Source organism: Eupeodes corollae, chromosome 1 (genome assembly GCF_945859685.1).
Source record: "Eupeodes corollae chromosome 1, idEupCoro1.1, whole genome shotgun sequence".
NCBI lineage: Eukaryota > Metazoa > Arthropoda > Insecta > Diptera > Syrphidae > Eupeodes > Eupeodes corollae.
Window position 1 is genome coordinate 129,204,195 of NC_079147.1, and position 24,402 is coordinate 129,228,596.

A 24,402-nucleotide genomic window follows, 5' to 3' on the forward strand; every position below is an offset into this window, starting at 1 on the left:
GCCTAGTACGCTGCTGATGCGAAACGAAATTTCCCATACAAAAATGACATGACGAAATCATAAACGAAAAATTTCGCTGTGCTTTTCGTTTTTCAGTACGCTGCTGAACAACGAAATGTGTCATTTTAGTGGATAGCTGTACTAGATTTTTTAGTACAATTCTCCACTCTTTTCGTTCTCAATTTAATTGCCCGGTATATTAATTGCTTGCGAAATTTTGACGTTTAATTTATTTATTGGAAAAAATTGTTTACAAATCAAAATTGAAAATTGTTTACTCGTGACTTTCGGTGTTTTTCATTTTAATATAGATAGTTTTGATTTAAAATTTAAAAAAAAAATGGATTTTTCTGAGTTTTTGCAGCAATACATTTCTGAGCCGGAAACTCAGGATGTTGAAGAATGTATTGTTGATGTGAAAGAAGTGAAGACAAGCAGTGAACTTCAACTTTCAAAAAATAAACAAAAAAAAAAAAAAATTGAATTTTCTTCGGAGGAAAAAAAGAAACTGGCTTCGTTGGTCGAAACCAGTGAAGCCATTTGGAAGTTGGAGCATAGGCTTCACAAAAATAATTCCGCCGTTGCGAGCCTCTGGAGCAGTATAGCTGCAGAAATGAATAAACCAGGTACTAAGTGCTCAATAAAATATTAATAAATAGAATTCCGTATTTAACCTTTTTTTTATTCCAGTTGAAGATTGCAAGGCAATGTGGCGTTCCTTACGTGATAGCATGCGCTACCACGTCACAAGCTGAAACAAGAGGAAGTCGGGTAGTGAGGCCGATCTTGGCGTTCCAGAAGGCGAGACATTACAGGAAGAATCCCAGGAGATAGACTGGGAATTCGCAAAAAGTATGTCCTTCTTGACGCCTCTGTCGTCGCAAAAAAGAAGACGGAAAGAAAAATTTTAATAATTTTCATTTTTTTTGTTTGTTTGTTTATGGTTTCGGTTTTTAAATGTTTCTTTTATAAAAACTAATTATTTGTATATATGTGTGTAAAATGATTGTGGCTATATATTCAAAATCAAAAAAAAAAATCAAAATTTTAATTTCAGAACATTTACAAATAGTGCTGGAACTGATGATTCTCAAGGGGATGTTTTCGCAACAACATCAGCACAGAGCTCAAACTATGCCTATGTAATATACAATGTACATTACGTAAATATTTCTATTTGATTATAAATCATTTTTTTATAGATAAATGAAAACCGGAAACAAAAAGATCCAATGCTGGAGAGTGCAAAAATGTTAAGCAATAATATTTCTGAGCTTATCGAATGCCAGAAAAATAAATTGAAGCAGGCAACATTCCCACCTCAACTGCAAAATTTCACAATGCTGGCAAATATTGACCGGATGTTGCAAAAATTTCCTGAGGATATTGTAGAAGATATCAATATTAGATTCATATGCATCATCAATGAGGAAATTAAGAAGTATAAAAGGGGCAATAGTGGCCAATAAAATAGAATATATGTAATGTTTAAAAATATTTATATGGCAAGTTTGCAATTAAGTTTTGTATCTGTTATAAAAAAAGGATCTAAATGTAATTTAATAACTTAGAATAATAAATATGTACATATGAATAATTGAATTGGTAAATGTTTGATGTATTGAAAATTGGTTCGTTCTGGTTTAACGGATTTATACTACTTTTTGTAGGGATTTGTACGAATTCCTAATTTGTTAAAAAATTTATGAATATTTGTTTAATTTTCCACAAAGAAGAATCGGCAAAAATCTAAGGAGTTATATACATACATACATATATGCTACAAGTTACTATAACTTGAATTAAGCTGCCATTGAAAGTATAATTGACATATAGCTCATCGTTATTGATCTTTGTTTTGTCTGTTTTTTCTTACAAAACTTATATTACATATTTGTAATATACCTACGCGTGACAGAAGAAGACTTCTTTGGCAATTTCAACCTAAAATTTAAAACCTTGATGAATAGTCCCAATGATGAATGGCCTAAAATTCACGCTTCATTGGGATAGATCAAACGGTTCTGAGTTCTAATTTATGTTTCCTAACAAAATCAGAATACCATTTTCAATTCAAAAAGTTATTTTAAAAAATGTTCATATAAAAACCATTTCAACATTTATTTTTTGAAAATGTTGAAAAATGGTATCCTGATTTTGTTAGGAAACATAAATTAGAACTCAGAACCGTTTGATCCATCCGAATGAAGCGTGTAGTTTGCGAAATACATGATGGTTTGTCTTGCAATTCCATTGATTTTTTTTTTAATTTTTTAAATTTAATCAAACAAATTTCCATATACTTATAGGTAAGCAGAAGTAGACAAAAAACTTTTTGTTTAATTTATAGAGCCTAAGAGCTCTGCAAAATTTTAATTAATAAAATACTTTTTGTCATGATTAAATACAATTAAAATTTAAAACAAAATTGGAAGATGATGACGATGACGAAACTTGGAAACCTTTTTGACTTTATTAAACAAAAGATGCTTTGTTTTGCCATGGGATCGACCCGAAAGGTGAAATGAAATAATTTTTGAGCTTATCCCGTACATGCTTTCCTATACTACTTTGTCTTCCAGTGCAAGGTTGTATAGACGAGTAATGAATTGCATCAGGTGAGATTCTTTTTCTCCATTCACCTGCAACTTAACACCCAGTTTCGTCGTAATAATCGGTCATTTTGGAAGGGCAGTATGTTTCCTTATTGTTGGTTATTAAGTAATTATGAATAAAGCAACAGGCACTTATTATCTTTTGCGCTCTATCTGGGTTGCAAAACATTGTTCTGGATAAACACAGCCACTTACAACTTAAAATACCGAATGAGTTTTCAACGCAGCGCCTTGCTCTGCTAATTCTGTAATTGGCTATCCGTTCTTCGTTTGCAAGCTTCTTTGCTCTCGAAGGTGCGTATGGCTTCACTATTCTTTTGCAAAGTGGAAAAGCATCGTCGGCAACAAAAAAGAAAGGAAGTTTTTCGTTTCCCACAACCATGTCTTCTGGAAAAGGCAAATTATCTTGAAGTGTTGCTTTCCCAATATTAGTTGAAGCAAATACGTTGGCATCTCCTTCACTTCCATGGGCACCAACGTCAATATATACAAATTTATAGTTGGCATCAGCAATGGCCATAAGCACAATGCTATGAAATCCCTGTAAGCAAAACAAAATTAAAATCAAAAGCTGCAGGTACATAATGAATGGATAGGTATAATGTGTTTTAAATTATTATAAACGCAAACCTTATAATTGTAAAATAAACTTCCTGCATTTTGAGGACATTTTATGGCAACATGCTTGCCATCGATGGCTCCTATGCAGTTTGGCAAGTTCCACTGAATGTTAAACTGGTTTGCAATTTCTACAAAATGCGGAGCATCCAATTTCGGTATATAACCAACCAAGACCTCGCATAGAGCAATGCAAACGTCATCCAAAATCTTACCAAAATCCTGCTTGCTAATTCGGTAGACTGATGAGACATGCCTTTGGATACTACCACTTGCTAGATATCTAGAAGAACATTATTAGTATGACTTTCTTGTGTAGGTATAATTAAAATAAATTATTTACTCAATAACAATTGCAAACTTCTCTAATGGCGTTATTTCATCTTCTGGTCTTGTGTTTCGCACTGCACACAGCTTTGGTTCAACTAATGAGAATAGTTCTCGAAATATATTTGGTGGCATATGGAAATTTTCCTTGAACACCTTTTCATTTGCTTCCATGTCATTAAACTATAAATTATATTAGGTACTTGTTTTAAAGTTTTTTGCAAAAATTATTAAAATATACATCTGTAGCAAAACGACCTTTTGTCTGCCTGTTCAGCAGATATGGGCTAACACGGATAGATGGAAGTTTTTTATTTCTCTTCGTTATCATCGATAAAAACACAGATGCAGAGGCGATTATTGTCGTTAACATTAAATCATCTTCGTCTTCATTATTATTTTGAAAATTCATTTTATAATAGACAATTTAAAAACTCGAACTCGAAAAAAAGTTTTGCACTTTTGTTTACAGCAGCTGACATTCAGAACTTCTCAATTGTTTTTGACAGCTGACAGAACTCTACACAAATATTTTTCCGTTGTGGTTTTCGTTTTAATTTCGCTCTACACTTGAAAACCACCGAAAAATTTCGTTTCGCATCAGCAGCGTACTAGGCTTAAAATGAAAAATTTTTGAAAAATTGATATATTGTTTGTGATGTTTAAGTATGAGTTGTAATAATTGTATTGTGCTACCTACTTACATAAATCTTTCCGCTCGATTTTGAACTCTTCGATTCTCTTCTTCTTTATGTCTTTGCCTTTTCGTTATTCTGATGAGTTGGAAATGGTAGGTGATGTTAATGCTGATGCTCCAACCGTAGCTTAGTTTTTGATTTGAATCAAAATTGTTTATCGCCTTGTAACAATTTCTTCTGAAAACAATTATTTAGATATGTGTTTAGTTTGGAGAACTCTTAAAATATGCCCACTCTTCTTCTTTATGTCTTTGCCTTTTCGTTAGTCTGATGAGTTTGAAATGGTAGGTGATGTTAATGCTGATGCTCTAATCGTAGCTAAAATTTTGATTTGAATCAAAATTGTTTATCGCCTTGTAACAATTTCTTCTGAAAAAAATTATTTAGATATGTGTTTAGTTTGAAGAACTCTTAAAATATGCCCACTCTTTTTCACTGCTTAACGTTTATTTTATTAGCTATTTTAGCTGTGTGAATAAGTTCCATTGCAGCAGCTCCTCTTGACTGTGATGAAATGGGGATGACGATGTAACCGAACCAAGACCACTAGATTTTGAAGATCCTGAAGATAAGAAAAGTTATAGTTGAGATAATTTTAAAAAATACAATCTCTCACCTCAACCGAAACAACTTGTAACATAATGCTTTCCTTCGTGTTAGGTAAGGTTAGGTTAAAGTGGCTGCGGATTCATAATCCACACACTTAGTCCAAAAGAAAAGGCCCATTGGGATACCACATGAATTTAGAGCGTTACTTCCCATTAGTCGAACCATTTTGAACTTTTTATAGAGTGAAGGAGATATTTGATATCCTTTTAAGCTTGTGCACTGGGATTATCGAAAAAGTATTCTCCCACATGAAGTTTGCTTCTTAGTGCGAGGTGAGGAGGTGAGAGATTGTTTCTTCTTCTTCCTCGTCCATACAGCTCCTGCAGAAGTCATTTGAGGCTACACCAAGTCGTATTGCTTGTCTGCCTATAAGACAGTGTCCCGTAAGAACACCTATTACGGAGCTTATATGAAGTCTGTTTTGAGATAACAATTAGAGCGCTTTAGGCCCAGTAAATTGTACCACCTAGAGTTTGCTATCGCGAAAACTGTTTTTTTTAGCAGAAGTTTACATGCAGCTATCGGTATATCATCTTCTCCCTTTCTTCTCATTTTCAGCGAGTTCATCGGCTCTACAATTTTATTATATAACAGCTAAAACTAACTTCTCTCTCAATGTTTAAAGTTTAGATATAACCGGCAGACGGCTTAATAGCCATGCTTGGCTAATTATAATTTCCAGTGATGTCTCTATGGCCCGGCGCCCAACAGATGTGAATGTTAAATTGCTGCGCCATCTCCATAGGAGACGATCGACAATCGAGAGCCATTAGAGATTCGGTTAAGACACCGTCAAGGGATTTAATAGCAGCCTGACTGTCAGAGAAGATGCGGATATCAGAAGTTGCTATCACGTTCTCTCTCCGCCAGTTGGACTCTGCTAAGTTTGTCGTAGTATATGACTTTCTCCAGTGCAGTACATCATATTGCAAACCCGTGCATAAGTATTGGTAAGATGAACGATGTGTATAGCCCATAGGTAATGCGAGGTTGAAAACCCCATTTACTTCCTATATGGCTTTCTTGCAAAGGAAAAGAGCTATTGTAGCTTTTTTTGTACAATATCAGACCAAGATATTTGGCTTCATTTGTAAAAATTAGCGTTACACCTTTTATTGAAGGAGGTAAAATTACTGGTCTCTTGTTTTTCCGTGTATAAAGGACGAGGTCTGTTTTTTGAGGATTAATACTAAGTCCGCAGTGATCAGTACATCTTGTGAGCATATTGAGTGCGTTTTGGAGGAGGTCTCTCAGTATATTAGAATGTTCTCCTGTGACGGCGAAAGCAACATCTTCTGCATACACAACCACTCTGTAGCCTTCCCTCTCAAGGGATATAAGTAGTTCGTTAACCACTATGTTCCACAGGAGAGGGGACAGAAAACCACCTTGCACTACTGACAAAACTTTTTGTACAAAAATCCATCATCTTAGAGTTGATGATCCTGCTTTTTAGCATTAGATTAATCAACTCACAGAGTGAGTATTCAACGTGTTAACGTTGTTGAAAGCGCCCATGTCAATTTTTCTTTTGTAACAAGACGTTGAGGAAAAGTTAAGTTCATACCCGACCCAGGACGGTTTGCTGTATTAACGGATTTGGAGTTTTCTGGGAAGTGGGTGTCTATCAGCACGTTTAGCGTTTCTTCGCAAGGGTTAGTCCATGTATCATCCGAGTTTCTAAGACAACTAGGTATGGTTGGATTTGCCGAGAGAATGTTCTTTATCCCTGATGCCTCCGAGGATTCTTCTATTAAACTACAGAAGTTTCTTCATGAGGATCTTTTGGCTATTCTCAGTTCTTGTTTATACTTTTTGAGGGATTCCTTATAGGTGTCCCAGTCTTGGGGATATCTAGTCTATTTGCACGATTAAAAAGCCTTCTACATTTTTCCTGAGTTTTTCTAATTCAGCAGCCCACCAATATGATTTCTTTCTTCCCCGCACTGAAGTGAGGGGGCAGGCAGTTTCCATGGCTTTATTGAGGGTTGCTGTAAGCGCATCGATTTTTTGATCAAGTTCAAGAGCGTACATGGGCGGGTCAAAAAGTTCTGGTTTAATCAGATTTTTCAGAGTCGCCCTATATTTCGCCCAATCTGTTCCTTATTCCGGAATTGGATCTTCTTCGACTCTTCAATAAGTGTGAATTGGATGTATCTATGATTGGAAAACGGGTTCTCCTTTAATAGTCTCCAATTCAATATTATTTGAGAGATTTAACGAGACAAGAGTCAAACTTTAAACTTCTTGTCGATTTTTAGTGACGAAGGTTGGTTCACTACCTACATTACTTACTACCAGATTAGTTCTTAAAATATAATCAAAACGAGACTCACCTCTAATATTTATATGGATATGGCGTCACAACCGATAATAAGCTTTGTTTTCTGTCTTGTTGATTCAGGGACCGTCTTCTCCAAAATGGTACTAGGCAGTGGGCCCTGGTGGTCGTGGCCCAAATACGCTGATACCAGCCAGTAGGTATGGTTGTCTTTACTCATACTGGCTGTGGTGACGTCTTTATCACTGAAATCAGCGAGTAGAAATACATTAAGATTAAGTTTTATTAGTATACAGGACCTTGGAATACCTTTTCCTGTTGCATATAGCACGTGGTAGCCAGGAGTTCTCAATACTTGAACCAGAGATTTCACAATCCAGGGTTCTTGGATGAGAATGACATCTTCCCCAGATTTTGTAAGGTGGAGAAGAAGGGAGGCCGAAGCCGTCTTAGAGTGTTGGATATTTATCTGTAGTATTAGCAGCATTTTGGCTACAAATAGGCAGGTCAACCTCCATTACTGTTAAATCCAGATCAGACGAAGAGGAACCCAATAGTTCATCCTCTCACTCACTGAGGAGAGCTTTGTCGTTTGAGTTATGTGTCACCATTAGGGATAAACTTTCGACGTTTTCAGAAAAAGACTGTGCTATGACATAAGAGGGACCTGCCAAATTCTCATCCACATCCAAGGATTGGAAGGTGATGATAGCACAGGGACCCCCAACGTCTTGCGACACAGCTTCTGAAGAGGGTCCGGAAGAAGACTGTGCTGCGACAGAAGAGGGCCCAGGTACATCAACATCCAAAAAGTGTTGTGGAGGCTCGCATGAACCGTCTACCTAATCTTTTTTATAGATACGGAGCGTTACTGTCTAGAAACTGTATCTTATTACTCGCTTAACTTGTGCAAGAGAAGCCACAGAGTCTGTATTGATTACTTTAATCGCACTTCGATGAAACCTTCCTTCCTCCTTCCAGTCGTGAAAAGGTAGGTCCGGGGTCCTAATCTTAATCATCTTATGTCATCTGGACATAAGCGTTCTTATTAACGGATCAAAGCACGAGCTCTTGGCCTGCATGGAAACTTCCCAGCATGCCGACAGCAAGGGTATAGAGATCACGCGACCTCTGATCGTTACAAGCGATAAATTTGACATGACCTTGATGCCAACGTTCATCGCTTGTTACAGGCGTTGGACCTGGATGATCTCGCATGACTTTGAGGAAACTAGCCGAGAGCCAAAGTTTCACAACCTGCTAACGGTCAGAAGTAATCGTGCCATCAATATTGCTCGAATCAATGACTTGGGGCTTTTCAGGGACGGGAGTGGACTCTCCCAAAGATCTTTGTCGCTTTGACGTGGAGTCATAGCAATTAGTTTTATCTAGGATGGATTTAGCCCCTCCTGCCTCTTGCTAAGGATGGAATTACTTCCATCCCCCAATATTGAACCAGGAGATTTTAGAATCCTCACCGCATAACGCCGTTGATTATACGAGCTCCTAGGAGTATTCTGGAGAGGTTTACTCACTTAAGTAGTGGAAAAATCATTATTCACGAACTTTCCACTACCGACGTGAGGAAGCGTTTTCGTCAGTGATACATCTTGTACAGCACTAGAAGATGTGCAGTGACTTGGCACAAGTCCTTCTCCGGTGTTTGGCACAATAGTAACGACAGTTGACGTTGCCGCCGAACTGCCGCCCGGTGTAGAAATTACCTGCACCACGCACGAAGATGGGCAGTGACTTGGCACAGTCCCTGTTCCGATGTTTGGCACAGATGCAACTACAGGTGACGTTACCGCCTGACTGCCGCCCGTTGTAGCTTTAGTACCGGTAATGGTTTGACATTCTTGCTTCTGGTTATGTTTTTGTTTTAGATTATCCATTTCATTCCCTTGAGTAGGCGAAGTAAAGAGGGGGTCAATCTGTGCAGAGATTCGCTTACACAGACAAGGCTAGCTAATCCGGAGGCACCTGGTATCCGGATACTCCGTTAATGACTGAGCTATTTTTAGAAATTGGGCCCACAGCCTGGCTGATCATCGGCACGGGTCATATAAAACCTTAGATCCAGCCCAATTGGGAAGTTGAAGGGAAGGATATGTTTTGGAAAATGAGAGACAAACAGCAATTTTGACATAAGCAATACAGTAACGTTTCTTTTTTTTAAATAGGATTTGTTAGGATTTTCGTCCTTCTTCTAGTGTACATTGCAATCCTTCGCCTGTCGGTCACTGGCTGAAAGAAGTACTTTGCATTGCACAGATGGTGACACTTGACGTGCGTGTGCTATCGCTATAAATGGTAAATAAAGCATGTCAGACCGGTTTCATCGTGAATTTTTTCAGTCTTCTGCAATATCTATCCCTTCCGTGTAATTGGCCCTTCTCATTAATACAGTTGGGTTGAAAATTGAGGACATAAGAACCTTTCGGAATAAAACAAGTTGATTGTTAGGAACAAAATCTTGTCGTGAGATGTAATTTCTACTATAAAACAATAGAATATTCATATGATTTGGTCTTAAAATGAATGTGACGAACGCACTTACCTTCAACTTGTACCTCTTCGTTGCTCCAGAAGAGACATTTAGGCATTGGTGGCTTCCTTCAGGGAATACCACTTCTTCTGTTGCAACATTCTTTATGGTTTCTTATTTATCTGAGGATTAAATTAAGTTCAAATTCACTATATATATTTATTTAAATAAATTGATATTTTCGATTTAATTTGTTTTACCTTCATTTGCATTACTTCTAATGAATTTATTTTTGTTTACGTTTTGTTCAATTGCCAATATTATCGCCTCGTTTTTAATCTGTCAAAACTGGGCTTAACTTGGGCCACGTTTGCATTGCAGTTCTATGGTGCGCCTATACTTTCTATATGATCTTCTCTGTTTTTAGTTAAACTTTTCATAAAAATCATAGAACTTGTTTGCCAAAAGTGATAAAATATTATTTTTTTAGCACTGTTTTCACTAAAAAGAAGTTGCAAAATTCATTTTTTTTAAATATTGCATTCATTTTTCAATTTTTGAATTCAACGGATCTCTTTTTTGAATAGCTGAGTTCACCTCACCTTGTTTTCCCCCTAATTGTGCAAACTTAGATCAAAAGCCAATGCCAAGCCAACTACATAGAATCTGGATGTTCCCATGCACGGGAGAACTAACACATGCTTATGCCACTGAACTCAAAAGCCTATGACTACATAGAATCTGGATTTTCCCATAAGAAATGCGCGGGACAACTAATACATGCTCACTCTAACGGGAAAAATCCTCTCAGTGCAGTTTGTAGGTCGAAAGAGATCAAACCCCATACGTGGGTTCTCTTGGTGGATATATTTCTCTATGAGCCGAAGCTGAAGCGTGTGTGTTAAGGCATTTTTGTTTTTATGCATACATAGAACTATTTAATAATTTTTGATGGGACTTATCACGCATACTTGAATTACTTTATGAATCAGCTGTTGGCTTTAGGTAGAAGGAAAACCAAAATAGCTACATGGATTAGTATCTTTAATTGGTTGTTTTGTAGAAAATTCATTTCATTAAAAATGTTATATTTGTAGTCTTGATGAGTTCCAACAACAATTTATTTAGAATTAGCTTCTAGTTTATGAGTACACTTCTATATCAGTCGTTCTTGTTTTTTGTTCGCTTTAAATTTGGTGTATCAGTCAGTGATTTAGATATTTTGTCTTTTTTATATCTTGACTGTTGATGCAAAGCATAATAAATAAATAAAAACAAAGAAAATGGCAAACCAAGAAGGGACTCAAGTTTTATCACTTCCACTGCCCCCAACACAATATATAAATTTATTTTCCGAAGAAAGTGTTCGTAGAAATAGGGTTCCGAGGCATCCACCAAGCATAAACGACACATATTTTATGTTTGGTGCCCAGTACAGCAACGAGGAAATGATAAGATCACTTGAAAGTCAAGGCATCAAAAGACTTATACCGCAACATTTCGACCGTAGAAAAGAATTGAAAAAACTAAACCATTCCCTTTTTGTAAACTTTTTGGATTTAGTGGATTTGCTTATACAGTTTCCTGACAGTCCTAGAAGAACAGAAAAGGTATATAAATTGTATATATATTATATATTTTGCTTAATATTTGACAAAGGTTGTTGCTCTAAGATACTGACACTGGACTTCCAAGTTTTTGTCAAAATATTTAATCTTCCACAAAATGTTCCGAACACTTCGATTTGCTACGCTTCACAGTAGTCCTATTACGAGTACGATAACTCAGGTATTGTTTAGAATAGTTAAAAACACGCATTTTTTTTTTTTATTAAGGGAGGGGGTCCATTTCCCACCGTTTAAATTTAATTTAAATTAAAAAACAATAATTACAAAATAACGGTAATACATTTATAGAAATCCGTCATTAAACTTTGTCGCCTGAGCTATCGTACTCTACCCAAAAGTGTCATTTATAACTCTTTTACCTAAGCTCTTTTTAAAGTACAGTACTGACAATTTAAATTAAACAGCAAATTGATTTTTGTAAGTAAGGCTTAACAAAATAAGAATTTGAGTTATGAGTATAAACACTACCTTGAATTTAATATATAAAAAGTAAAAATAACCCCATCTGTTTAAAGCTAGAGCTTATTTTTAAAAAACAGTGAAAAACAGAGATTTTTGAAACTTTGAGCTAGTCCCGGCTACATTTAGACCTATCCAATCGAGCTTAAATTCAGTTTATCTAAAATTCTGCAAAATTAAACAAAATTATCTATTATTTATTTATTTATTCTTCTCTACGATATACATCCACAGATTTGATAATTAAATATAACAATATATACATATATAAAAGTTTTTAAGTTGTATTAAAGGGGTATGCTCATTTTCGGCCCGGAGTGTACACCAATGAATTTGGTATCAAATAAAAGGTTGTTCTAAGCCGTTGTTGTTTGTTGATTGTTTGGAGATAAACCGATCCAAATCTTTGAGGGAAATAGCCGGAATAATGAGTAGATCTCTCAAGTTGATTTCTAAAGCAATTTGACAGCTGAGAGCCAAAATACAGCTATGAAAACCAAGCAAAACAACCCCAAGAGAGGATTGAAAGATCATTTGCGCCTCGATAAAAGATCCTTAAAAGTCTTCAAGTGAAATAAAAAACAAATGACAGCTTCAAATAACTTCCAGAATTGTTCGAAGAAGGCTTTGAAGGTAAATTGGTTAAAAGTATTGCAATAATGGTGCCCTTTCTAAGTAAAAAAAAACAACAACGTGGTTTAAATTCACCAACGATAATTTTTATTAGAGTGGATAGACGAAACAAAGATAAATTTGTTCGTAAGTGATTTGAAACAAACCGTTAGAAGGCTTCCTTTGAAAGAATAAAATCCAAAAAACGGTCAAGAATGGTGGCGGCAGTATCATACTTTGGGGTTAGTTTCCTTGGTATGGTGTCCGAACAATAGATTTTATTGAGGGTAAAATGGATCAAAACATGATCATGTCTCTCAAATGTGTGCTAGTACAGGACAACGACCTTAAGCACCAATCCAAATCTTTGCAAAAGTATTATAAAGACCAAAAATCAGCGTATTGGCGTGGCCATTCCAATAGCCTGACTTAAATCCCATACCCATAGATTGGGAGAGGTTTAAAATGCTTGTTTGGGAAACATTAATCAAAAACTAAAGTCGAAGTGTGGAGGATGTTTTAACAGGAGTGTTACAATATTTCAATTGATTATTTGACTCAATTTCTAACAGATGTCACACTATAAATAAAATACTAGATATTAATATAATTTTTGAATCCAGAATAGCTTTGCATTAAATTTAATTTTTTAAATCTGTCTTTTTAATGTCCACGAAATTTGTTTTTTTTTTAATATTTAAAATTATAATTTTACTATAAATAATGGATAGTTTTAGTTTGAAAGAAAAAAAAAAATAAGAAAATGAAGACTAAACTAGACGAAAAAAAAATATCTTTTTAAGTTAACTTGAATTTTGTAAACTGGTGTTTCTATCTTTAATTTATCGTTACGTTTTAGATGACTTTTTTTTAGTAATGTACGGTATTTTCTGCAAAATATTTAAAAATCATCAAAAGCAGTATCAAACTAGATGCTGAAAGTGAAAGCAATAAATATTTTTTGAGTGATAGTGAACTGCTCGTTTGTTCCGGTCGTTGGATGTAAAGAGTTTATTGTTCTCAGAAATGAAGTTTATATGTGTACATACTTTACTTTTAGATTTAGAAAAAGATTTTTTACTAGGAGATATCGCCTTCGAAAGTATAGAGTAGAGCTCAAACGACAACACCAGAGGCACATGCTGACGATATTGACATAATTGGAACTCTGTACGATGTTTATGGGGCTTTTGAAAAGATTTGCGATTAATTAGAACATGCTGTCATCTAAAAACATCCTACAACACCGAAGCGAAAGCAAGTCAACAAAGGGTTGCTCTTGCAATTGAGTAGCAAAGCCCTTTCTCTTTGGTTTTGCTTTATAAGACCCTTATAATCCCCGTCATGCTATACCCTACAGAAACATGGACTAAGTTTGTTGAATGATGCCCTTTTTCACACTTTACTGTAACTTAAGCTGTACGAGTAGTAAACATTAGGGTTATATTAATATCACGAGTTTAAAAAAAATACAAGGTTAAGGTACCGAGAGGAAGACCAAATAAGAGATGGATGGTCGATCTTAGATATTTAAACCACAACCATGCATAACGACGCAAAAAAGGGATATATTAGCCGCGTTTTATTATCACCGTGATCTGATCCGGATCAGATCATGATAATAAAACAGCATTGGATCATCATATTTTTTATTATTTAAAGTTTGGTAGCAGTGTCAAATTCGTTCTTTCAAAAGTGACATTTCGAAGCAAAAAAAATATAAACAAATACCCAAAATGGAAGCTGCTGTGGTTGATCGAAGTATTCATTTTAATTTTTATTTCTTTTCTCTATTAAAAACTTTTATAATTTGCAGTTTTTATTTGAAAGTGATGAAAGCGAAGAATCAAACAATTCAATTTTATCCCTATTGAATCTTATCGATGATGATTCAAGTTCCAGTTGTAGCTCCACAACTTCTGAAAATGTGCAAATCACAAAAATCAAAAAATGTTGAAAATACTTTTACATGGCAATTTTTTGAAATCATTCTTTAAATTGAAAATGGTTGTAAGAAACACTTAGGTGACATAAATTAGAACTCAGAACCGTCTGAACCATCTTAATGAAGAGAGTAGTTTTGAAATGACAATGGTTTGTATGTAACACTTCCAAGAATTTCGAGAGAAAATCATACAAAATTCTTAAAAAAGTTACATACAACCCACCGTCATTTCAAAACTACTCTCTTCATTGAGATGGTTCAGACAATTCTGAGTTCTAATTTATGTGACCTAAGTGTTGCTTACAACCATTTTCAATTTAAAGAATGATTTCAAAAAATTTCCATGTAAAAGTATTTTCAACATTTTTTTCTGCTGCAGCTTTCTCGATTTTATTTATGTTTTTTAACATTTAAAGCAGGGTTGCCCATAGAACATTTTGCTCAATGATTTTTTTTGGGGAAAATAATACCCATAAATTATGTCAAATATACATTTTTTTTGACTTAATTATTTGAATTTCACCAATTAATTAGTTTTGTTAAAATATCTAATTATTTCATGGATTATATGCCAAATAAATAAATATAAAGCTTCTCGCTTTCTATTTAAAAAAATATTTTATTTCAGTCAAATTGAAATGTTTATATGGCAATACAGGTTTTATTTAATTTGTTTGCAATGATACCAACATTTACATGTGAAATCACAATGATAGAGCGCTCCTTGTTGTGAAAAAAAGAATTAAATTTTGGATCTCAAATTGAGATCCAAACACAAAGCAGGATCTTGTGTTGTTGTTGTAATGCATGTAAATCCAAGATCCGGATCAGATCATGGTGATAATAAAACGCGGCTATTGGCAGCAATGGCGAAAGCTTACGCCAGCTATACCTTATATGACCAGGATTTTTGTTATGGCAGCCAACTTTTCAGTGGAGAAATTAATTAACAACGTCATCGAAGCAAAATTTTGAAAAAGAAGTACAAAGGCGAATACGTTTTTATTTCTCGGATTCATATGATTTTGGATGATGTATCAGAATAATAAAAACTTTGTTTCTGAAATGTTTTGCTTAGTTAATTATACCAATAGGTTAGAAAGTACAACGTCAGTCGGGTCCGCTATTATACAAATATGCATAGGTATATGTGCCCTACGTATGTGCATTCTAAATAAAAAAATTAAATACCTGTACATACATACATATGTCAAATGTTTTGAACTTCGGTTGTACTGTTATATACTAAATAGATTTGACTTTAAAATATACAAATAAATATTTGACTTTTCAACCATGTAGTTAATTCAATTGAAACGAAAGGAACATTTTTGTCGTTTAGTTTTATCTTACACAATTTCCAAACGATTTTCATGAAAAGTGCATTATTTTGTCTTGAAATAAATATTATTTTACAATATATTTTTAAAACTGCATGTCGTGTTTTAAAATTATGCTTTAAACTGCTGTCGAAGTTTTGTAAATGAAAAACAAAATGGAACTTTTGAATTTGTTCAGCTTACACAGTTTAGATTGTATAACTCTATTTTGAGCAATTTTTGATGATCTAAAAACCAATTTTTGGCAATAAGTCTATATTTTAGGCGTACAAAATGTAACAGGTTTACTCTCAAGTATATTTGTTCACGTTTTTTGTAGTAAAGTTACTATCAACAACAGTTATTAAATTATTAATTTTTTTGTTTTAGATCGATGACCTCAGCTTACTATTTGTTCACATGCATCATCTACTGAATGAATTCCGACCACATCAGGCCAGAGAAACTCTGCGTGTAATGATGGAAATGCAAAAGAGGCAACGCATAGAAACTTGTACAAGATTTCAAAAACATTTAGAAAAAGTACGAGATCTTGTGCAAAATGCTTTTGTTAACCTTCCTGATCTTGAGCACGAACAACACTCGCTGTCAGACTTCAATAAAATGGAAGACGATTGCCAAAAAAATGTAATAAGTGCAAATATTGACCAATGTCATCCATGCGACAAAATAATGTGTAATATTATCGATAATTTAATCTGAACTATTGACTGAATAATATTTCGATTAAGCTTTAATAACGTTTAGATGAAAATGTGGTTGTTAATGATTGTGCTACAATGGTAAAGGTTTGCTGCAATGGCCCACTTTAATATAATAAACATAACAATAACGCATTGAAAAGAATGGATTTTTATTAGGCCATATACAATCATCATTTATGGGTCATTAATGCCGTAAACTGAAGCTTCTAATGTCCGTTTAAATTAATTCTCTATTTTATGATGCTTATTTTCCTTGTTATTAAATTATTTCGAAACTCAAAAAAAAAAATACAAATACAAATCTTTAATTTATGAAAACAATATTCACTTTTTTACTTTTGACATAAGTCTTGTGTTTAAAAAAATGTTAAGATCCTTCTTCATTATAAAAAAAAATAGAATGCATCACATAAATCAGTATGACCTTAAGGTCCCTAAACAGGACGTACTTATTCACTTTTTAACGAAACAATTGAAAAAAATCGTAAAGGATTCAAATCAAAATTTTACAAAAACGAAACTACTCAAATTAGTTTTGTAATCTTCCCATGGGCAACAACTAAACCCAGCAAAAATTAAAAAAGTTGAATTAAGATTTCCAGTTTTTATCATGAAAAACAAATAAACATGTAAATTCATTTTACAACCAAAGCCAACTGAAATCAACTAAACCTTTAAATTACTTCAATGAAAGAGAGATTTGAAATATTCAATTCTCTCAAGACAAAACATCTAATGTTTCTTTTGCTGCTAAGATTCCTAACTGCAATGTACTACATTTTTTGTTTGATTATAAATAAATATTACAGCAAATACTGCATCATAGAAAATCTTCCAGGGAATTTGATTTCCCATAAATATTAATAATAAAAATAAACCAATTTTTCCTGATTTTCAACATTCAAAGAAAATTATTTTCAGAAATCAATTTCGAATTTTGTGCAGTGTTATCATACATACATTTTTAAAGTTGAAATTCCCTTTACAATAAAACAAAAAATACCGTATTTAACTAATTTAGATAAAATACACGACAAACAAAAAATTTTAATAATTTGATGTTGCCAATAAGATTTTTCGATTTGAACGGTGTGTTCGTAGTCATCAATATTTTTTTTTAATTACAAATAAAAACAAAATCCCTCCGAATTTTGTTCAGGCAAAATCAGGGATTTTGAAAAGCAGTCAGGGAAAATTTTGCTGAAATTCGTTTTTATATTTTAACATAAGAAACATTTTCGTGATTCGTGATTAATATGCTATGCAAATTATATGAAGTGCAACTAACTTCGCTTCTTACACTTCTACAAAAACAACTAGAACGAAATGCAAATCAATATGGAATTTGCTGGTACCGGTGATTAAGAGGCGTTTTTTATTTTATGTTCAGAGCTCTGGAGTTTGAGTCTTCAGAGCATGCTTAACACGCTCTGAACAAAGGCTGATCTGAACACTCAGTTTTTTTTTCAGTACATTGAGCAATTTAACACTTTCACCATCTCATATGCTTTTGACCAGATGTCCGACCATGGATGCGACCGCATTGCACGACAACTTGAGGAAATTGGCGCTTCTCAACGAGGATTGAGGACGTTGCTGGTAAAGAGAATATCGTAGCCGATGCATATTCTCGCCTTAACACCATAAATATGCCCGTCACAATCAGCACAGCAGATTTAGCCGAAATGCAGAGAGAAGATGACGAACTTAAGACTTTACTTGAAACTCCAAGTAAGAACTCACTACAGCTGAGACGGCTACGAATCGATGACACTGACACCACTGTTTACTGCGATGTTGGAGGCACCGACATACATACGTCCGTATGTGCCAATAAGTCTTCACAGAAAAGTTTTCGATAGCGTACATAAACTATCACACCCCAGTATACAATGTCAACGCAGCAAGATAAGTCTTCACGTTAAGAACACCCCACTACATATAGAAATGCCAAGCAACCGATTCGAACATGTCCATATCGATTTTGTCATCATGCCCCTTGCAAACGAATATCGATACCTACTAACGATGATAGATCGATTTACAAGGTGGCCTGAAACAGTGCCACCCAAAGACATAACAGCAGAGACCATCGTGACCGCCCTCTCCAATAGTTGGGTATGTAGATTTAGTGCTCCCAAAACAATAACTAGTAACAGAGGGACACAATTCGAATCTGCATTATTCGAAGCACTCACGAAACTTATCGGAAGCACAAGTATCAGGACCACTGCCTTCTAACCAGCCTCCAATGGAATGATCAAGCGATGGCACAGATCATTAAAGTCATCTATCAAATTTCAAGAAACAACAGATTGGGTGAGTGTACTTCCAACAGTTTTATTAGGTCTACGCACTAGCTACAAAGAATACTAAAATCATCTGCTGCAGAACTCGTATTCGGAACAACGCTGAGATTACCAGGCGAAGTCTTCATACACGAGGAAGTTTCCTTGGATCCAGAAGTCTTCGTGGAAAAATTCGGAGAACACATGCGACAAGTAAAATCGACTCAGCTAATCATTGTCACACAAAACCATTCGCATACGAAACGCTTTATAGCGCTTCCCATGTTTTTGTGAGAGTCGATGCAGTTCAGAAACCATGTGAGCAGCCAGACATACATACATAGTCCTTGAACGTATTTCGGAGTACTTGTTCAAAGTTGGCATCGATGGAACACCAACAATAATATCCACAGAACGTCTGAAGCCATGAAAACTTCACCCAAATTAACACTGAAGCTCCGTCAACATCAAATACAGCTCCATCGAATATTCCACCACGGCGAGAATATAAATCACCGGCACAGCCATTTCCATCAGCACCAAGTACAGCAACAGCCACCAGTAAAACACGACCATCACGCTCGTCATTAAATCTAATGGGTGAGTTGAAAACATATCCTGCAAATACTAAAAGTAAACAAATAAGATTTGCAATAAAAAAAATAAAAATAAAAAATAAACAACACACCAGACCCTCTAAATAAGGAGAATTCCAAAAAAGGAGAATTCTAGAAAGGAGAATTTAGTTCATGTTTGAAATGTACGAGCGCGTAAGGCGATATGAAGAACTTTTGATTTTAACTAACTAAAAAGCAAACACAATATTTTTTCTTTTTATCAGCTGCCGTCTAGACGTGTTCTGACTCTTCATAAACTATTGTAATTGAATTGTTTAAAGTTAACATTTTATCCGTTTGGATTGTCAAATAAAGTAAAAAGTATTCAACTACGTTGCGCATTGTTTTCAATGAATAAAGTAGTTCTTAGTAAATAAGACCGCTACATAAATGTTCTGCTTGCCAAAGGTGGTAGCAACTTTCATCTTTTGAAGTGAAATCGTAAGAGAATTATTGATTCTTACAATCCTTAAATAGTATAATGATGAAGAATTATATAGAAGTAATCATTCTATAAAATTGTTAATCAATTTATCGATAACTTCCTTCCTTTCAACCGGTTATTTTCGGAGAACTGAGCGCGTTCAATATCTGGTGTTTGAGCGTTAGGAATAAAAATTATGTACTTCGGTGATTGGAAGACTTCATAGGATGATTTAACCGCTTTGGCAAATAAACGGAACTGGAAAGAAACAAAAAAAAATTAAAAAGTTGCCGATTTATAGTGCGCCAACCAGTCGAAACGACAAAGTTAAAACTTAGTACTTCCGTTTCTTTTCTTTTTTTTAATTCAATTTAACTTAAAACAATTTGTTTGCTTTACTCAAAAAAAAGGGCAGTTATCTTAAGCCAAGATATATAAGAAACTAAGGTAATTGTTTTGAAAAATAGTAGGCGGATTATCTTAACTAAACTAATTTAGTTTTTCTGTAAAAAAGTGTAAGCCAATAAAGTGGGGGGCGAACGACGGTGGTACCAGTTGGCGAAATCAACCATATTCAGAAATATAAGGATTAAGAGATAGATAAAACTAAACAAGAAACAAAAGAGGGACAAAATTACTTAAAGGAAAAAAAAACTAAGATAATTAATCGATGAGTCCTACAATACAAGATAGAATAAGTGTGTAAAATATATTGAGCCTATATAAGTATATCTATATACTCTGTGTAAAGTGTTCGATTTAACACCGACTTTTGTTTGTCTTTAGGAACTTATTCTTCAGCCGATTACCAAATCGGTTTGCAACGACCTGCTACTGTCAAGAGATAGTGGTGATCGCCAATTTGATTTATATTTCTTCAATCAATGAATCTCGGATATTCCCGATAGAGGAAACCTGAGTCAAGTTAAACTATTAAATTCAAAGGTCACCAGAAGGTTAACCACAACCACTATTAATCCATCTACCTAAATCAATTAGGTTCAATGGTTTTTTATTGTTTCTTTTGTATATAATTGTTAATCTAATTTGTAAAACTCCTGGTTTTGAGGAATTGATTAAAATTTAAATAATTACGTCCAACGAGTTTGAGGTGAAATAAAGTTTATTTCCCTTTTATAATATATTCTTAAAATAGGATCTCGGGATCGGATTCTTTCTAGCCAAAAGTGAGCTCAATTTAGGTAGGGTAGCCAGTCCACCCTTTGAATGTTCCTAGGTCGGTAAAGGGAGAGAAAAAGAAAACATAACAAAAAGAAAAGGGGAGCAAAATTTATAATTACCTAGAAATAAAGAAATATACGTATATAAATATATATAATTATATTATGTATGCATATATGTATATACAATTATTACACTTCAACATTTTACATCATAGTACACAGTCGACTTTCGTCTGTTCTCATTTGTTTTTTTTTTTTTTAATAAAGTTTATATTTGTTTTTTAAAAACTCTTCGACACTTTTTAAAAATGTATTTCGAGCCATTAAAATAATAATGCTGATTTGGTTGGTATGGTATAATATTATGGTTTATAATGTAATTGTCAAAACAATGGAATTAGCTTTAGAACTTCAACGAAATGTTTGCGTAGAAGTGACCTGAAAAAGAGAATGTTAGTTCCTGATGTTAATTTCGTGGATAATTTGTCCAGTTTCTGTTGTAACGATATCGTTTTTTTCCCCTAGCTACTGCCTTTTTATATGAGCTTTGATCAATGTGTTAAGATATTGATAGTGAATTAACTTGCGAAAATTGTGGGGAACACATCACTATTTTTTGATTTATAGCGTAATTGATAGTTATACCCCTCCAAGGTGTCCTTCTATCTCTTAATCTTGGAATTATTGTTGAGAGATTGGTGTTCGATAAAGATCATAACGTGAGCTGAACTGAACTGAATGTAATTACGAAGAAAGTTAAGTGTTCATAGAATGGCAAGCATCCTTTTCTCATTTACGGCGAAATGTTCTACCAGCTTACTTAATATCATGAAATAAAAGTAATAGGTTCGTCATTTTGGGATAAAACGGCACCTATCGCCGTGTAAAAAACATTAGTTGTAAGTTCTTAGAATGTTGCTCTTCCGTTTTACTAATAACGATCATAACGCTGATTTGAAAATGCAACGTTAAACAATTTAAATATCTTTACATTCATAAGTAGACACTAAAAATGCGACAAAATCCGTAAGCAAAAGCATTTTGCACTTATTTTGTAATTCCCGTTTTCAAAACAGGCAGCTTGTTCCAATGCAACATGAAACGTAATCCTAAACAAAAAAGTTATCATTTTCAAAGATGCAAATCACAGACGGCATCTGCATAAAAATAAATACAAACAACGTCGGCTAATCCAAAATACCTGCATACAATATTTGGGGGATGACATACAAACGATCATCGATCATAATTGTTTACTTGAGGGAGTTTAATACGCCCACTATGCGATGTGTTATATTGTGTGCAGATATACAGTGGTCAAGCCCAGCGGTCAGTAATCGATGATCGTTTGGTGGTGATGGCGAAAACGAGAGGTGCGGTGAGAGTTGATATAGAAGGAAAAAAACTTTAGAAGATGAACCACTATGTGTTAACGAACTATAGCTGGATCGCCAGAACTATCAGCTGGTGGATTAAGATCTGCGTACGAGCGTAATGATCTTGATGTTTATAGTTGATTTTCCCAGAAGAAACCGAGTTTTCGTTCTGCAAGTAAAAATGCATATTATTTATTCCCAAAAGCAAACTTGTAAATTAAAGTTTGCGAAAATAAAAGACAAGAGTCACAGGATAAAAATCATAATTTTTGTATTTTTTATTTATAGTTTATTTCTGCTTTTGTATTTTTTTCCTTGTATGATCTTTGTGATTTACCGCTGGCAACCTAAGATTTGACTCCGTAACAATTGGACTGCGGATAATACAATCCATTTTTTGTCTAAGGTTAAGCAAATTATTCTTGCAGCAAACATTGGTCCTTCGAGCCGAATGATAAAGGATTCCTAACAAAGGATGTTAAGAAATAAACAATAATGCGCGGATATATAAAAAATTTCATGTTGAAAATAAAAACCTAAATTACAATCGCGTTTGTGCGCATCCTGTAAAGTAAAAGACATTAGAAGTTCGTATGGTGATTTTTTGATAATCCTGATTCTACAGGTGTGTAGACGGCTACAATCGCAAGAGACTGCCATGTCCTTTTCCGATCGAGTCTCTAATAACCTCTTAAGGAGTCCTATGCTTTCTGCATTAAGCATTGAAAACCAGTGGCAACATTGCCTTACAGCCATCAGAGATGCCGCCTCTGAAGTGCACGGCCACCACAGCGAAACCCCTGGTTTGACGACGAATGCCGGCAAGCGCACGCAGCGAAACAAGAAGCATACAAAAGGGCGCTGCACAAAAGGACTACAGCTGCTCGCGAGCTCTACGAGCAGAAGAGTAGAGAGAAACACCGGCTTCTTAGACGGAAAAAAAGAGAGCATGAGAAGCGCGCAATCGAGGAGATAGAGGGATGTCACAACAGGAATGAGGTTCGTAAATTTTACCAAAAGGTAAAAAAAACCTCCCAAGGGTACCAGCCACGAACCGAAGTCTGTTAAGACGATCAGGGGAACATCATAGTAGAACCGCAGTCGATGCTGAAAATATGGAAAGATCACTTCTCCAAATTATATAACGGCGATGACGAACCGAATTCCGCTATAAAGGAGATAGAACCACTCAACCTCGGCGACGAAGATCAAAAATTCCGCCTACCCGACCTTGACAAAGTGAAGATAGCTATATCTAAACTCAAGTCAAACAAAGCTGCTGGAGCTGACGGCATCGCTGCCGTCAACACTAGAGGCACAATTTTTCAAAGGTCCAATTACTCAGATACGCAGATGATATTGACATAATTGGAAGATCAAAGAGTGATGTCAGTGAAGCGTTTTTGAGCATTGCAACGGAAGCGAAGAAGATGGGTTTAGTGGTCAATGAGGGCAAGACCAAGTATATGCTGTCATCAAAAAAGGACACTGAACGACGACGTCTTGGACAAAACGTCACCATGGACAGCTATAACTTTGAGGTAGTTAAGGACTTTGTCTATCTAGGCACCGCTATTAATGCAGACAACGACACCACTGCTGAAATCAAACGAAGAATAACTCTTGCAAATCGCTGCTTCTTTGGACTTAGAAGGCAATTGAGAAGTAAAGTCCTCTCTCGAGCATGTAAAATCACCATCTATAAGACACTCATCATCCCGATTCTCATTTATGAGGCCTGGACCCTGTCAAAGAAAGATGAGAGCGTCTTAGGATGCTTCGAGAGAAAAATTGTCCAGACGATTTTTGGTCCCGTACGCATAGATGGAGAATGGAGGAGAAGATATAACGACGAAGTGAACGGGCGACACTGACCTAGTTAGCAGAATTAAAGTCCAACGGCTTAGATGGCTAGGTCATGTAGAGTGGATGGACATCAACGCTCCAGCCCGGAAGGTCTTCGAATCCAATTCCGAGGGATGGCGCAGTAGAGGAAGACCATGACTCAGGTGGCGCACTCAGGTGGGAGAGAACCCCAACCAACTTGGCGTGCGAAACTGGAGAGCTGGCTGGACACGCTTGTTGGACACCCGGACTGTAGCGCCACCTTAAGTAAGTAAGTAAGTACAGGTGTGTGGCATTTTGATAAAATAAAATTTTCCATTTAATTCATTGATCATATTCGATCT

The 24,402-nt window shown here is 35.1% G+C and overlaps 3 protein-coding genes across 3 annotated transcripts; 2 read left to right on the forward strand and 1 right to left on the reverse strand.

Annotated features, from left to right (window-relative positions):
- LOC129953665 (uncharacterized) lies at positions 1-889 on the forward strand. The gene is made up of 2 exons (XM_056066997.1): positions 1-626; positions 691-889. Exons 1-2 carry the CDS (start codon positions 341-343, stop codon positions 753-755), a joined length of 351 nt encoding a protein of 116 aa, XP_055922972.1. The 5' UTR covers positions 1-340; the 3' UTR covers positions 756-889.
- Positions 890-2,168: 1,279 nt separating this feature from the next.
- On the reverse strand, positions 2,169-4,124 carry LOC129953662 (putative nuclease HARBI1). The gene is made up of 4 exons (XM_056066993.1): positions 3,802-4,124; positions 3,577-3,743; positions 3,246-3,516; positions 2,169-3,156 (listed from the first exon to the last, which is right to left on the reverse strand). Exons 1-4 carry the CDS (start codon positions 3,970-3,972, stop codon positions 2,650-2,652), a joined length of 1,116 nt encoding a protein of 371 aa, XP_055922968.1. The 5' UTR covers positions 3,973-4,124; the 3' UTR covers positions 2,169-2,649.
- A 6,632-nt stretch (positions 4,125-10,756) lies between these two features.
- On the forward strand, positions 10,757-16,645 carry LOC129953664 (mediator of RNA polymerase II transcription subunit 7). The gene is made up of 2 exons (XM_056066996.1): positions 10,757-11,246; positions 15,990-16,645. Exons 1-2 carry the CDS (start codon positions 10,920-10,922, stop codon positions 16,320-16,322), a joined length of 660 nt encoding a protein of 219 aa, XP_055922971.1. The 5' UTR covers positions 10,757-10,919; the 3' UTR covers positions 16,323-16,645.
- The last annotated feature ends 7,757 nt before the right edge of the window (positions 16,646-24,402 follow it).